At 41.2% G+C, this 16272-nt stretch overlaps 2 protein-coding genes across 6 annotated transcripts in view; one reads left to right on the top strand and one right to left on the bottom strand.

Annotated features, from left to right (window-relative positions):
* Positions 1-844: 844 nt before the first annotated feature.
* pitrm1 (pitrilysin metallopeptidase 1) lies at positions 845-10223 on the top strand. Its single transcript, XM_026374787.1, has 27 exons — positions 845-1052; positions 1603-1708; positions 1896-2002; positions 2150-2301; positions 2648-2762; positions 3021-3117; positions 3263-3423; positions 3537-3663; positions 3826-3914; positions 4152-4280; positions 4465-4578; positions 4875-4971; positions 5289-5423; positions 5616-5754; positions 6025-6141; positions 6253-6382; positions 6501-6621; positions 6722-6798; positions 6938-7103; positions 7217-7317; positions 7448-7568; positions 7647-7697; positions 7894-8006; positions 8146-8271; positions 8663-8808; positions 9054-9156; positions 9308-10223. Exons 1-27 carry the CDS (start codon positions 1006-1008, stop codon positions 9399-9401), a joined length of 3081 nt encoding a protein of 1026 aa, XP_026230572.1. The 5' UTR covers positions 845-1005; the 3' UTR covers positions 9402-10223.
* LOC113172021 (ATP-dependent 6-phosphofructokinase, platelet type-like) overlaps positions 9760-16272 on the bottom strand; it is a 20282-nt gene continuing 13769 nt past the window's right edge. For 2 of the 5 annotated variants that reach the window (XM_026374817.1, XM_026374816.1), the window contains exons 16-22: positions 15557-15709; positions 13009-13173; positions 12330-12391; positions 11582-11693; positions 11303-11402; positions 11113-11218; positions 9760-10698 (exon numbers count right to left, since the gene is read on the bottom strand). In XM_026374817.1, coding sequence (XP_026230602.1) covers positions 10542-10698; positions 11113-11218; positions 11303-11402; positions 11582-11693; positions 12330-12391; positions 13009-13173; positions 15557-15709 — 855 coding nt within the window. In that variant the 3' untranslated portion in view covers positions 9760-10541. Of the gene's footprint in view, positions 10699-11112; positions 11219-11302; positions 11403-11581; positions 11694-12329; positions 12392-13008; positions 13174-14321; positions 14475-15556; positions 15710-16272 lie in introns of all 5 variants that reach the window. The other 3 variants (XM_026374815.1, XM_026374814.1, XM_026374818.1) reach the window with 2 other exon arrangements.

Genomic DNA, 16272 nt, shown 5'->3' with positions numbered 1-16272 from the left:
GTGTAAGGTCTCGTTTTAAGACCGACATTATTTCAGGGGGTGATTTGCTTACGTTGTGCATGTTTCCATATTAAAATTGGGTTGAATATAATCACCACACAGCTTTTAATGTGGTAGCCCAGGCCTGCTGTGCATTAAACAGTATTGAATAATATTATTAAATAAGTTTTGCATGGTTAAGAAGAAATACTATTAATTAATGTTAGATAGATAGATAGATATTAGATAGATAGATAGATAGATCTATCTACAAACTGAGATAGAGTTTGTCTGATTATTTTACTGTAACTGTTAAATATCCAAATTAAAATATATTTCTTTTTTAAAACAGACATTATTTATTCATTAATGTTTTTCTTTAACTGGCTGCTTCAACATTGACTCTAGTTTAGAAGCTAACTCTGATTCTTTGACTAGTAAACTTGATCTTAAAGCGACATCTGCTGGAAGAAAAAAATCCTTACGCATAGAAGTAAAACTTCAGGATATTCAGGAGTTTAAAACCCAATAATACTGGATAGAAACGTGTCTTAAAGTTAAAGTCTGGTGTTAGCTGATGCTAACTTAGTGTTCCAGTTTAGCATTAACCCCCTCTGCAGGTCACTGTTTGGTAACCTTAGTGATGGGACGTTTGGCCAATCATATGTGAGCTTATTCTCAGCTCCACCAATCACAACGAAGAATGTTTCAAGGCGGACGGTCGGCTGATAGGTGGCGAAAAATGCGCCGCGCGTGTTCTTTCTGTAGAGTTGTATCGCGTCAGGATGGGTCTAATCAACCGAAACATGATTGTCAGATCTGCGATCTGCGCAGGTGCCACTTTTTTTTAGACGCTCACATTTGATCCAATGGGTCATGTGTAACGTTACTGGAGTAGCAGGCATGAGAGGACAACCGGGAGGCTAAAGTCGATAATAATATGTATTAATTGACCTAATTGTATAGTTTTAGAGCTGAACTTAGAGGAGAAAGGTTTGATTATATAATTTAGTCGCTGAGAAAACCATGTTTCGGCAGACGAAGGCTGTGCTCCACAAACTTCGATACCTCAGGTAAGCTAGCAAACGTTGCTCAGCTGGCACAGAACGAGCTGAATGATGTTAATGTGATTAAAGTTGATGTGACACGAAAACATTCAGTGATTTAATGATACAGAGTGATCAAATGTTGACAAAACGATGTTCTGACTTTATCTAATAGTGATACAAACATAAAGTGGCTGATGCAACCACAATGACAACGCACATCTTTGGAGTTAAAATGTTAATTAAACCTATTTTTACAATTAAAGTTTAATATTAACCATTCTGTTAATGGAATATGACGCTCTGACACTATTTATGACAATAAGTCTACTAAAACAGCTTGTCCAAATAAGTGAAACATATGGTTGTAAATGTCATTAGCAGTCACATGCTAGCCTTCATTAGTGTTGAATCATGTTGTGTGACATGTTTATATCATTTAAAGTTTTAATACTGAGGTCTCCATATATACATGTGACTGCATTATGTTTTGGACTGATATATTTTCAGATGAACCTTCCACTATCTTAACTCTTAATTTGTGTCTGATGAATGCCTCTAACTTTGTTTGTTACAGTTTGAATGGACAGCAGCATGTGTGGAGACAGGAGAGCACTTCAGCTAGAGAGAGGGCTCTTCAGTACCTGCCAGGACAGAGGATCCACGGGTTCACAGTCAAAGAGGTAGGTGTAATGGTACACTTTTCTAAGCTTCCCCATCCTAAAATAAATTACAAAACCTGTATTTAAAACTCTGACAAGGATTGGTAAAGTTTGTTTGGCTCAAAGTAGCAAGTTACAGCCTATAAATCAGCGTTAAATTAGCACTGTGGACGTCCGTCAATCTGACCTCTCATTCTGTTTTGCCCAGGTCGTAGCAGTCCCTGACTTGTTTCTCACAGCAGTGAAGCTGACCCATGATAAAACTGGAGCTAAGTACTTGCATGCAGCCAGAGATGACTCTAACAACCTCTTCAGGTTGGTTCCAGCTGCTCCACTTATTTAAAATCATGTTGTAATACTGATACAAACATAGTAAAATATGGGAATTTCTACACTGTTTGTATGTTTGTCTGTACCATAAACAGTAAAAAGATGTTTAATGGACCTTTGAATGTGTGTTAGTGTCCAGTTCAGGACCACCCCCATGGATAGCACAGGGGTTCCACACATCCTTGAGCACACGGTGCTCTGTGGATCGAAAAAGTATCCGTGCAGAGACCCTTTCTTCAAGATGCTCAACAGGTCTCTGTCCACCTTCATGAACGCCTTCACAGGTACAGTGCACTGTGTTAGTATTCATGGCAGTGTTCAGAAAGGCTTGAAGTTATTTACAGTAGTGTACGTGTACCAACACATACTCTGAATAACTGAAGGTCGAGTCTTAATAGTTAGATTAGAGCAGAAAGAAGCTTCCAAATCATGGTGTGTTGCCTGTTTAGTAGCTGATGTGCTTTTCACATGAGTTTTCTTTTCAATTCAATTTTATTTGTAGAGCGCTTTTTACAATTGTCACAAAGCAGCTTTATACAACCAAAGAACAGTACATGAACAGTGAATGTGTAAGAATCATAATAATCACATTGTCCCTGACACTTCTTTTGTCCGTTTCCTTGTGGACAGCCAGCGACTACACCATGTATCCGTTCTCCACACAAAATAGCAAAGACTTCCAGAATCTTCTGTCCGTCTATCTGGATGCAGTTTTCTTCCCTTGTTTACGAGAGCTGGACTTTTGGTGAGTATTGTTGTTGTTACAACTGTCCAGTTTAAATTTTATTTAAAATGAAGTACTTGATGTACTATTGATGTATTTCCTCTTAAACAGTGGCCAAACTAACAGTGAGTCTGTATTTTTTGCTCACTCTGTTTTCCTACATTAACCTAACACAGATCATGAAAAGTATCTGTAGAGAGACACGTGTCAGTTCTGTTGCAGTCGAACAGGTCGACATCATAAATGCTTGATTAGTTTCCATGTGTTGTAATTTTCCAGGCAGGAGGGCTGGAGGCTGGAGAATGAAAAGCCCACAGATCCCAACTCTCCTTTGGTGTTTAAAGGAGTGGTGTTCAATGAAATGAAGGGAGCTTTTGTAAGTTAACACTTTCCCAGTCGCCGCACATTAACGTTTGGTCATTCAGGTTTTTAAAACAAGACAAATGCTGAAACAACATATGACATTTACATGATACATAATTAAATTAGAAATCTTTTTACCATGTGTTTGTGTGTTTCAGTCGGATAACGAGCGCTTATACGCCCAGCACCTTCAGAACAAGCTGTATCCAGACCACACATACTCTGTGGTGTCAGGAGGAGAACCTCTGGTCATCCCCGACCTGACCTGGGAGCAGCTCAAACAGTTCCACGCTACACACTACCACCCCAGCAACGCTAGGTAGAAGATCTCATGCACACACAGGCTAGAAAAGTAAAACACTTCCCATAAAAGGAACAAGACAACAAATTAATGTGAAAATCAAAATGTTTTTATTTTTAAATAACATTCAGGTTCTTCACTTATGGAGATTTACCTTTGGAGCAGCATCTGAAGCAGATTGAAGAGGAAGCACTGTCCAAGTTTGAATGTATTGACCCTAACACAGAGGTCCCCTCCCAGCCGCACTGGACCAGCCCTGTAAGTTCATAATTCTGAAATGTATTTTATTTTGAAAATCCTTCAACTAAGAAGTTCTGACCTTTTTAAATATCAAAATAAAATTCCAACTATAATGTTTAAAATATTTAAGCCCTTTATTTTTCACTCTGATCTCACTGTGGCTGTTCTTGTTTTCCTCAGCGTGAAGATCATGTGACCTGCAGCCCTGATGCTCTAGCTCCAGATCCAACCAGGCAGAACACACTGTGTGTGAGCTACCTGCTGGGAGAGTAAGATCACCTCATCTCCTTCCTGCGGTGTCTTTACAGAGCCTCATTTTGAGATGCAGTGACATTAGGATGACTCTGCTACCACCTCTGTTTCTGTGGAGCTTGTATTTTATATTCATGTTGACACGTTAGTCGATGGGTGTCATACTCAATATAGTAAGACATCATACAACAGGTGTCTTTTGAATCACTACCCAGCTTCTTCAGTAACATCTGGTCTTGTTTTTTTCCGTGCAGCATCACAGACACGTTTGAAGGATTCACTCTCAGCCTGCTGTCCTCTCTGATGATCTCTGGACCAAACTCTCCTTTCTACAAAGCTCTCATTGAACCCAAAATAGGAACAGACTTCTCCTCTGTCGTAGGGTGTGTGAAATTCACCTTACATTAAAGAAAGCACTGTTTTGTAAGGTCTTAAAACTTAAACCCTGTAAAGTGCCTTGACATGACTCAGTTGATGCAGCCTAAGACTTATGTTCAGCTTGAATTAACTGACCAGATTACTGCTCCTATATATGTATGGATTCATATTAAATGTCCTCCTCTGCAGATACGATGGCAGCACCAAAGAAGCATCGTTCAGCATCGGCCTGCAGGGAATGGCTGAGGAGGACACAGAGCGGGTCAAACAAATCATAAGCCAAACCATTGATGACATTATAAAGTAAGTGCTGTGACTCAGTATTAAATATTAGTGTGATTTAAAGTTAAGTGTTATAATCTGACAAATCTGCTCCTACAGCTTTAACTGATTAAAAACACACGGTTCTCGGTCTAAACCATTAACAGTTAATGAACATTTGATGTAAAAACTTTATTTAAGTTAAATTATTTGAACTTATCGACCCCTCTGTGGTTCACACAACGTAACAACACCTTTACATACATAGAACATAAGGAAGCAGGAAACAATTTCCACAGTAGGAAAGAGTCATTTGTACTTGTCGTCGTCTGACACAGCAACGGCTTCGAGGAGGAAAGGATCGAGGCTCTCCTACACAAGATTGAGATCCAGATGAAACACCAGTCCACTAACTTCGGCCTGTCTCTGGCCTCGGTGAGTTCGCTGTGGTTTATCTCTAACCTTCATTCTGTTTGCAAAAGCACAAGGACGCTAAACAGAAATATATAAAGCTGCATGTGGTAGCCTTAAACTTACTATTAGTTTGGATTCTGTGTGTGTGTGTGTGTGTGTGTGTGTGTGTGTGTGCGCGCAGCATGTCCACAGGAACAGTGTTAATATTTAGAAGTATTATTAATAAAAAAAGGGACTGAAGACGTGTGTTTTGTCCGAGCTTTGGTTTTAATCCGATGGTTTCCTCGTTCTTTACATTGTATTTTTATCATGTTTTGTGTTTCTATCTTTTTTTCTAGTACATAGCATCATCGTGGAACCATGACGGTGACCCCGTGGAGCTGCTGCAGATCAGCGACAGCGTTGCCAAGTTCAGACAGACCCTGAAAGAAAACCCTCACTTCCTCCAGGAGAAAGTGAAGCATTACTTTAAGGTGAGAAACAATAATGTTCATTTAAACATGTTTGTGTTAGGCCACGTTATTTTTATTGTTAGTTTTACCTGGGAGTGTAATAATGATGGATAATGAATTGTAATAAGAAATAGTAACGCTGGTGTGTTGTACTTCATCACAACTCTACTCTCTACCCCATTCACCCTCACTCACTGTAAACCTGCCCTGTAGGAGAACACACACAGACTGACCCTGTCCATGAGCCCAGACGAGGCCTATCTGGAGAAACAGGCCAATGCTGAGGAGGAGAAGCTGCAGAAAAAGATCCAGGCTCTGTCTGATAGAGACAGAGAGGAGATCTACAAGAAAGGTGACATTAATTTGACGAACGTGTGAGTTTTAGTAGAAACACATAGAGAATATGTAAAATACTGTGTGAACATTAAGAGGACTGATAAACTCTAAACACCCGTTTTTTATTTGTATGTTCAAGACTTTAAGAGCATTTGTAGTCTGTAAAAGGTAGATCATCAGTCAAATGTTGAACTACAAACGTGCAAGTGTAAGACTGGAGCTGGATGTAATGTAAAGTATCAAGTATTCAAGTACCACAGTGTAACATCTCTTCTTTCTGGGAAAGGTCTGGAGCTGCTAGCTGCTCAAAGTAAAACCCAGGATGCCTCCTGCCTGCCTGCACTCAAGGTGTCCGACATTGAGCCCACAATTCCCATCACCCCTGTTCAAATCAGCACTGCAGGTACAGCACAGTGTCCACAACACTACAGGTCATATCACATGTGAGACTGCAGCAGATATCTTTGTGGATGTAAGTCAAACTCTTCAGTTTCTCATCTGTTGATCTCCACAGGAGGCGTGCCGGTTCAGTACTGTGAGCAGCCCACCAACGGGATGGTTTACTTCAGAGCCATGTGTAGTCTCAACAGCCTGCCAGAGGACCTCCGGCTTTATGTCCCACTCTTCTGCAGTGTTATTACCAAGTGAGTGAACTACGTACGGTTATGATGCATTAAATATTAAAACTGAACACTAAATATTCAGGTTCTCCAAAGTTCTTTAAATGTATTCATACAGATAAGTGTGTATCTGTTTGGTTAGGATGGGCTGTGGAGCTCTGGACTACAGGCAGCAGGCCCAGCAGATGGAGCTGAGGACAGGGGGCATGTCTGTTTCCACCCAGGTCATCCCCGACTCCACCGAGCTGGATGTGTATGAGCAGGTCAGCAGGAAACCCTCTCTGTGTGACAGAGGCTAATTTAAACCAGCGACTGATAATGAAGTCATGTGGTGAAGAACGTCTCTTTGGTTCTGCGTTACAGGGCGTCCTCCTGTTCTCCTTGTGTCTGGACAGGAACCTTCCTCATATGTTCAAGCTGTGGAGCGACATATTCAACAGGTACATCCTCAAACAATTTGCACCTCCTGATGGGAGCTACTCGTGTGTTAATAATTAAAACCCCTGATTGTCGAGGGTAAACGCTGCAAAGAGTAAAGTGGTAGAATATTAACGGAGCTTTAATGCTCTTCTTCTTCAGCCCCCACTTTGATGATGAAGAGCGACTTAGGGTGCTGGTGATGATGTCAGCACAGGAGCTGGCCAATGGGATCTCATACTCTGGTCACACATACGCCATGACCCGGGCAGGACGTCACCTGACCCCAGCAGGAGACCTCCAGGAGACTTTTGGTGGAATGGAGCAGGTACCGACGTTACAGTGTGAATTAAACTTCACACTCATATGTTTAGATCTTTCTTTATGACATCTAGTGTCAAACTTAGTTTGATGACAGTGTTTTAATTATCTGAACATCAGGTCAAGTTCATGAAGAGGGTAGCTGAGATGTCGGACTTCAGCCAAGTCATCAGAGCGTTACCCAGGATCAAAAAGCACATCCTCAATCCGGAAAACATGAGGTGGGTTTGTCGTCTACCTTTATCATCTGAGCTGTACACTTTTCTTTCAGATAAATGTCTGTTGCAATAATTTCATGTTTTGTCACTCTTTCCTGGTTCTTTCGCACTTCACATTAAACTGTTCATGCAGGTTTGCGATCAACGCCACTCCACAGAAAATGTCTGACACAGCAGCACAGCTGGAGAGTTTTATGAAGGACGTTGCTGAAAACAGGAAGGAACGCAAACCTGTCAGACCAAATATCACTGAGGTGAGCTGACAAGAGGCATTTACCAGCCTGTCAAGTAAAAGACATCTGTTTACTTATATTAATATCATGTTATTACAGAGACGTCTTGACCCTCTGGCTGAGTCTGGACCAACCAGGAAACTCGTGTCTGTAAGTATAGTCTCTTATGTATAGTCGCTTTTAAAAGAGTCACAAAAACAGGTTTGTTTGGTAACTGGACGTGATGAGACAAAAGCCACCAATCATCCAAATCACAGTTCCATTTCAGTATTAAAACCAACGCACAGTTCATTCTAAGAAGCCGCCCCTCCCTGTATATCTTAACTGGTTCACGTTTTTTGTGCAGGAGCTGAATTTCCAGCCGTGTCAGATGAAAACCTTCTTCCAGATGCCGTTTCCTGTCAATTTTGTCAGCAAGAGTATACGTACGGTGCCCTTTACGCACGAGGACTACGCCAGGTGACTACACGCTGTTATACTGACTATTACTAGATTACACTTGTTAAAACGTGTTTGGAAACATCATCTGATTTTATTCTACTTTGAATTACAAATGTTTAGCATGTACAACTTTCGATCACTTTCTCTCTCTCGTCAGTTTGTGCATCTTGGCGAGGATGATGACGGCTAAATTCCTCCATGGAGAGATCCGCGAGAAAGGTGGAGCATATGGGGGCGGGGCCCGGATGGGAGCAGGTGGCCTGTTCTCCTTCTACTCCTACAGGTGGGCTGACGTTCACCACAGTGGTTCCATGTTTATACAGTATTAGCAAATAGCTTTTGCTGTAAACTTTTTAATATTAGATTAGATAACATTATACATTTTGTACAAGCAAAGAGGTCAGAGCCTCCCACTGGATAATGATGTTTCAGCAAGTTATTGAACTGTAACAACCATGTCTGAAGACACAACCTGTGGAGAAGATGTTAATCTGTCACAATCAAATCTAAAGGGAATATTAGTGTGTGTAGAGATTATTACTGGACAGAGCGAAACAGCATTTTAAACTTCTAACTTTCATCCATTTTATAGATCAAACTCTCAGTTGAGGATAATGATTGTTGCTAGTTCCAGCTCTGTATAAAAAAAACTCTGTTTCTCTTCTGTGTCTAAGGGACCCAAACTCGGTGCAGACGTTGTCTGCGTTCTTTAGAGGCATTGACTGGGCAAAGTCAGGACAGTTCACCCAGCAAGACATCGACGAGGCCAAACTGTCAGTCTTCTCAGCTGTCGACTCCCCCGTGGCCCCCGCTGACAAAGGTCAGACTGAAACTAACTAATGCATCCTGACATCAGCTGGTTCATTCACCTTGATTGACACTAAATCAGATTGAATGTTTGGTTTTTGCTTCCTGTGATGAAGTTTCTGCAGAGCACTTGTTTCATTTCATAAGGAAACTCCATGAAAACACCTCATGACAGTTTTCTTATGGCTGCTTAAGTAAAGAAGAAGAACTGCCCGTTACTTTTATTTATATCGCTGTGTTTTGGTCTCTGTGCTGCAGGAATGGGCCGTTTCCTCAGCGGAGTCACAGATGAGATGAAGCAGAGTTACAGACAAAGACTGTTCACAGTCAGTCATAAAAACCTGGTGGACGTTGCAGAAAGGTAAAGAATCTACTTTTAGTTCAATTAAATGTAGAATAAAGTGCAGTAACTGTGGAAAATGTTATTGTACTACTAACTGTCTATCTGAACTGTAAAACAGAAGTTGTGAAAAATGCTAAAGATCTTTTTTCCTTTGGTTGTTTACCTGCAGATACTTTAATGTGGGTCAGCTGACGTATGGTGTTGCCATCCTCGGCCCAGAGAACGACACGATAAAGAAAGATCCATCGTGGATTGTAAAATGAGTCCGTAGGTATATTCTAATTGAAAAGTTGTGCTAAGAAACTCCAAAGGACATTAGGATTTTTAAAAGTAGAAACACATTAGGTACACGTAAGGCGCTGTGTGGCCTTCTAAACTAAAGTATTTCCTTCTTTGGTTATGTTCTGTACATATTTTTGAAAATGTGACAATTATATCATATTGGAATACAAAACCTGACTCAGCTCCTGATTTAGTTGTGATTTTAATCTCTTTTGCTCCAATAGAAATAGATTAACCCAAAGTTAACTGGCCAGTTTAACAGTTCACCTCAATGATATGAAGGAAAACCAGAAAGTATTCAGAACTGTACCTAAAATCACAAGAAGCTGTAGATCAGTCTCTTTCCACACAATAAACTGTTTAATTACCGTGACAGGACACGCACATCACACTGCCAGCACATAAAGTTAATGTTTCAGACACTTCACAGCCGAACTACAGTAACATAAGGACCATATATAGACCATCTCACAGAAAGACGCCACATAAAAAGCCGGTGGTGGACACAACACGACAAATACGCTCATACACACGACAAGCAGGTGGCAGGACACGTGGGCAGCTCATCACATAGATCCCATTTACCTTCAAGTTCTGAATAGTTTTAGCATTTTACAATCAAGAGGGCGTGACCAGGCGTTAGACCGATCCCAAGGAATTTTCCTAATATATTCTTTAAAAACAGGTTTAGTGGATTCTGTAAAAGTGCAGAAAATAAAAATGACTAACAGACTTTAAATGTGTCCTAACTCAGCTTCACTCTGTTTACACAACATAGTTCAGCCAGGTATCCAAAAAAAAAAGAAAATACATTATAGAATAAATTAAAAGGTTCATATATATCTGGGGATCTAGAAAATAAAATGCTCGTACTGCTAGCTTGAAATTTAAAGACTTTAAATACCTACTCTGTAATTTCATGTTATTTCCTATTTAAAATATACAAGATCCCTTCTGAATAGTTATGATTTCACAATATAACTCTTCTAACATTACAATCTTTTGAACTGTACCTTCAAACGCTACCTTAACTTATCTGCAGTCAGTGCGTAGCTGTCACTGATTTGTGAAGCTGGTGTCCTGTTGGAGTGAAGCTCGCTGCTTGCAGCCGGTGCTGCAGCTCAGATGGCTGAGGAGGTGTTGCTCTCTTTGGGTCGGACCCGGGTCACGTGTTCCAGCTGGCCGGAGTCCGACACGTCGTAGCTCGTCTTGTACTTGGCCAGGATTTTCATCAGCGGGCGGAGTTTCAGCCACCACTGCTCCTTAGGGATCCTGTGACTGAAAGGACAGAACGAGGACGAGAGTTTTATACAAAACTGTAGAATCACATTCAGTGAAGGATAAAAGTGGAAATAGTTTCTCTTTACATTTACCGTCAGGGGTGAGATAACGTATTGATACTGTACTGATTCTGAAAAACAGTGTCTAATTTTAATTATCAACAAGTTTACAGTTAGGAACCTAATGAAGAATTAGCCACTAGCATCTCCTATATCCTGCAGGATGTACTGATAACTGTCACAGAATCACTGTGATACTGAAGAAATCTTTCATCTTAATGATCAGATCTGCTGGCAGCAGATACACTGTACAGTGTACAGTAAGTCCTTCTAATTACTGGAGATCAGTTACATGTAAAACATGTTTTACCCCAGTTATGGAAAAAACTTCTGTTACAGAGATCAAACTTACACAAAGTCGGTCTCGTCTCGGAGCTGTGACACAGGCTGAAAGACCAGAGCTCTGCGACGCATCCCCAACAGGCAGGCGGTGTCCTCGGAGTTAGCAAACACTCTCCCTGCGTTTAAGACGAGCGTCAACCTTAGTGACCTAAACATACAACGGATTCATCTAGGAAACAATGAACCAAGAAGACTTTTACCTCCTTTGAAAGAGTCCTTGAGCGTCCTTGTGATCCACTGTATGGCCTTCGCAGAGATTTTGGTTCCAAAGTTTCTATCAAATGGAGATGGAGCCCCTCCCTTCGACACCAGAAAAACATTTTTCAGTTTACAATAATGAAAATATTAATATTAAATAAAGTGTTTCTTAAAGGACGTGTTTCAGAGTGTGTTAAATGGTTCAAATTCTGTTAAACATCTTGTCTATCAGTACGTGTTGGACATGGATATTTAATGAAGTGTGTATTTGTATGTGTTACCTGCTGCATGTGACCCAGGATGTTCTTCCTACAGTCGAACACTCCTCGACCCTCCTCAGTGTACAGCTGGTAGATGAAATCTGTGGTGAAGTTCTCATTGCTGTTCTCATTCCTAAAACACACGTTACCATTGAAGCCGCTCAGTTTTTTTAGCTTCTGTTCACTGACATAACAAAAAGTTTCTGACAGAACCTGCTGTAAATTCATTTCTATGGATTATCTGTTGTAATATAGCTCAATCTGCTGAAACAAACAGACATGGCACAGATACCTAAAACCAAAACTATCTGTGGCTACAAACAGGGAGGTGAGATGTCTTGTACTGAACCAGCCCCTTTAAGATGTTCAGTCTCTGTACTCCCTGTGCTGCATCACTGTGTACTGTGAGCGTGCCGTGTAATAATGAAATCATGCAGCTGCACAGATGCACAATGTCATCTACACAGTGTCCAAAATACTACAGTTGTCCCATTTCCACAGACCTTCGTCCTGCTGGGAGCAATTTAACAGTGTGATGTGCACTAGACTAAAATAGCCATAAGAGATGATGTGAAGTAGCATCTAAAAGGTTGATCTGGTGATAAAGCATCACATACACACATTTACAATTAACAAATACCTATGTACTGCACATATTTTACCCCTTAGTCCTACTACACAGGTTTACAGTGTGTGCAAGGTAAAGCCAAGGAAACAGCAGCAACTGAGAAACATTAACATTTAAAACATGAGAAACAAAGAGTCTCACCTGAGCACTAAGCCTCTCTGGATGGTCGTCTTCATCTTCTCCGTCAGATGCTGCACGTTGGCCTGAAAACACAGTGAAGATCAGAAATCAAAAGCAGAGCGACGGTGTCGGCCTGCAACCTGCAACAGCAGCTGATCGAGCCACGAATCAAGCAGCTCAGTCTCATCACTCCCCAGAAAGAATAAAGGTGCAGGATGATACTTGCACCACCAGGGGGAAGCATTCCTGCTTTACTTTTTCAAAAATGTCATTTGAAGATGGTTTTATTTTTACTGAGTACAGCATCTGTTACAGAACTGCTGTAAACGTTAAGTTAATATTAATCTATTAATTTCCACCATGTTATTATAGTAAGTTAACGAAAATAATGAGTAAAGTTAAGGTTTCATAAAGAGAGAATGACAAACTCCACCTAACTCCACCACAGTCAACATAACCTAAAACTGATGGCTGCTCCACAGACAGATCATCAGTGTGCAGGGACTGGATCCGCTCATCATGGAAGAAGTGAATCAGCTCAGAGGTTATTAATAGGATGCTTCACGTGCACTGTTATAATCTGGGACACATGCACACTGCTGGAACATCCAGGCAGAAGCCGTGATGAAAGTCTGATGTGTGCTGCTTCATTTGAGTCACGACTAAACACTTGACAGCTATAGATGGACATTTATCTCACCTGCAGGTCCCGGATGTCAAATGGCTCCTCGTAGATGTAGACGGTGTCAGCACCTGCAGCCAGGCCGCCCACAGTGGCCAGGTAACCACAGTAGCCCCCCATGGTCTCGATGATGAAGACACGCCGCTTGGTGCCGCTGGCTGACTGCTTGATGCGGTCACACGTCTGATTCACGCACAGAGCATAGTATTATTTAACCAGCAAATCATTTAGTTCACTATAAAAAACATGCAGCTGTAAAATACTTAAAGTAGAGCTGAGATGATCGATTAATGAATCAAATAGAATGAAGTTTAGAATTAGCTGCTTTCATCTATTTCACAGCATAAACCTGAGTTTGATTCTTTAGTTTACAAAGAAATACAAGAATTATAACGACGATCAGCTGCAGCTCTACCTTAATACGATTAGGTCAACGTGCAGCTATGGTTACTTTTAATGTCTGTGCTAATGTACAAAAAGAGTTTCAGTGATGCACAGGTCGACTTTATTAAATATAAAACTGCCACACTAGTGAATTAAGTTGTCTTTAAATTTAAATAACACAATGCAAATTAAGCTACATTAAATGTTATTACTCTTGAAAAGTTATAAATATGCAACCTTCAGCTTAAAGCCTTTCTTCCTGCAAGACTGAACGTGTAGTTCACACAACTAGATTGGCGGGACAGAAAAGTAAAAAAAAAATCACTGACTAACATGTTTAGTGATTCGTCTGCCCAGACAGAGCTGACCTGTGCATCTCTACTGAGCCTCTGTTCCGACCAGATGAGCGCCGTCTGCCGGAGCAGCACAGTGAACTGTCTCCTTTGACTTACTGGAGAACCTCTGTTCTTTTGTTTGGTTGGAAAAACGTTTGCCACTTAGGTTTCAGGTTCTTAATAGAAGACTTCACCCATCTGGTATCAACATACAATTAAAGCAAAAGCACTGATGCAGTTGCTAATCGAAACCTGACAACACGTGACAGTGATGCACACTTCAGACACAATCACACAGTTTACCAGCAGGACGCCAGAGGACGACTCGTCGGTAAAACTGCAGCAGTCACTGACATGCAAGTGCAATATGGTCCTCTCTCAGAACATGGTGTGTACTCACTCCCAGACTGATATCTTACTTCTTTCTTATTCATTTCTGTAGAGTAACTTACATCACAGTCAGCATTTTAAACTGTGAGCAGACCTGAACGACTGTAGGTTCATCTGTCTTTCTCTGTTTAGTGATTTGTGTTTAGATTCAAGGATCGTTTTAATAAACCTGCAGCTGTTGATATGTTCCTGACAGTGTTTTCTCTGTGTTAGTGGCCTTACCTCCACGATGGCGTTGAGGGACGTGTCAGCTCCGATACTGAGGTCGGTGCCAGGCACATTGTTACTAATGGTGGCAGGTAGCATGCACATCGGGATGCAAAACTCCTCGTAGTCTGCACGGGCCTCGTACAGCTGCAGCAAGGACTCAAAGGCCTGATGGTGACGGTGGTGATTGGGTTAGACCACATGTCAGTCTGCTCATGTGTGGGAGACTACAGAGTTTTTCCTATCTCTTCATGGTACATAGTGACTCCCTTGGCTTGTAGCCTTCCTTACTTTGGTAACTGAAGCAATGTTTTAATTCACTTTTCAACTTTTTTTAATCAAGATGCAGCCTTATATTCTGCACATATGACCTGTAATGTATGTGTAGGTTGGTGGGTGTGCACACGCCCTGAAGGCCGGCTCTCTCCAGGTGACAGAGACTTTGGCTTCCCATTGGCTGGAAGGAGATGGATGGAAAGGAGTGTGGGGGTATGTGTGGGGGTTGTTCTTCCTAGCTGACATGTGAAGGTGTTGACGTGACAAGATAAAGACTGAGGCGCGACTCCAGAGTCTCTGAGCGATGTTTCCTTTTAAGTCCAACTAGCAAGGCCTGGTCCAAAACAATAACAGGACTAACGTGTACACTGCATTCAGTGATGCTGGACTTGTACGTGCCTACACAGCAAAACACGCTCCAAAATGCCACACACTGACATTTGGAGGAGCCTGTTGAGGTGGACCAGATGGCTGTCCACTCATCGCTTCACCATACAAACACAGAAAAGGCCACATGGCAAATACATGCAACAACATATCACTACATGCCCCAACACTTACCTGGGACCTCCGCTGACCAGCTCGCCTCCAACAACAGTTTTCTACTCGGATTCACTAAGTGTGTGTTTGATTGTGCAGAATTGTTTTTCATGAATTTCATTTCATGCTAAATATAAATTACTGTATAACCATAACAATATGCAGAAGGTCTGTCCATTCAATTTAGCATCGTGAAAATCCTACTTGTTTCCAAAGTGTAGACACAAGCTGTTCCTAGTTGCGTATATCACGTTTGGCAGCATCACAGCTCCACTGTGGACTGTCTTAGCGAATGAAGCACCACCTGACTCTTAATGCTAGGATGCGAGCTGTTGGTCAGCGAAGCCCCAATCTCTGACAGTCCGGTGTTGTGTGTCTGATGACAAAAACACACACACACACGTACATACACACTGTCTCCCAGCCACACTTACATCAGTAATGGCATTCAGAGCCGTGTCTGAGCCAATGCTGAGGTCTGAACCTGGTATATTGTTGGAAACTGTGGCGGGGACCATAACCATGGGCACACAGAATTCGTGATATTTTTCCCGAGAAGCTGAGAGTTCCAGTAATCCCACGTAGGCCTACAGCAGTGAGAGCCAGCATCATAATGGTTGTTATTAAGGATGCAGAGACAAAGGAGGATGGGGTATACGAGATGCACGTGGGAAAGGCTGTGAAAAAACTGGTAGGGGCGGCTGAGGCAGTGTGAGGTGGGGCAGAACTTTTAATATTAAAAAGAAAATGGATCAGCTGTGTAGAAATTCCATACTACATTTTAACAGTGTAAAGCTTGTACTACAGTTATTATATAGAAATTAATGTACATTAAAACCCATAATGCAGCAGTAGTACTATTTCTGGTAACTTGGGGGCAGAACAATCAAACAAAAAACAAAAACTTTTTAAAAAGTTTTTGAAAATTGATTGATAATTTTGATTTGTCCCCATGATTTTGGACCAACATAAATACTGATAAAAAGAGCATATGCTGAAATATTTATCTCTTATTTGGTCTCTACCAGCTAGTGAAACATGTTTAGACAGTGATTCCAAATATACAGCAATATAATTCAATCAGAAAATACAAATTAGTGAAGCTTTAAGTGTATATATTTACTTTTGTGGAACAATACAGTCCATCCAC

The sequence above is a fragment of the Anabas testudineus genome, chromosome 17 (genome assembly GCF_900324465.2).
Source record: "Anabas testudineus chromosome 17, fAnaTes1.2, whole genome shotgun sequence".
NCBI lineage: Eukaryota > Metazoa > Chordata > Actinopteri > Anabantiformes > Anabantidae > Anabas > Anabas testudineus.
The sequence above is the reverse complement of the archived record's forward strand: the minus strand, read 5'-3'. Positions and strand labels throughout refer to the sequence as shown.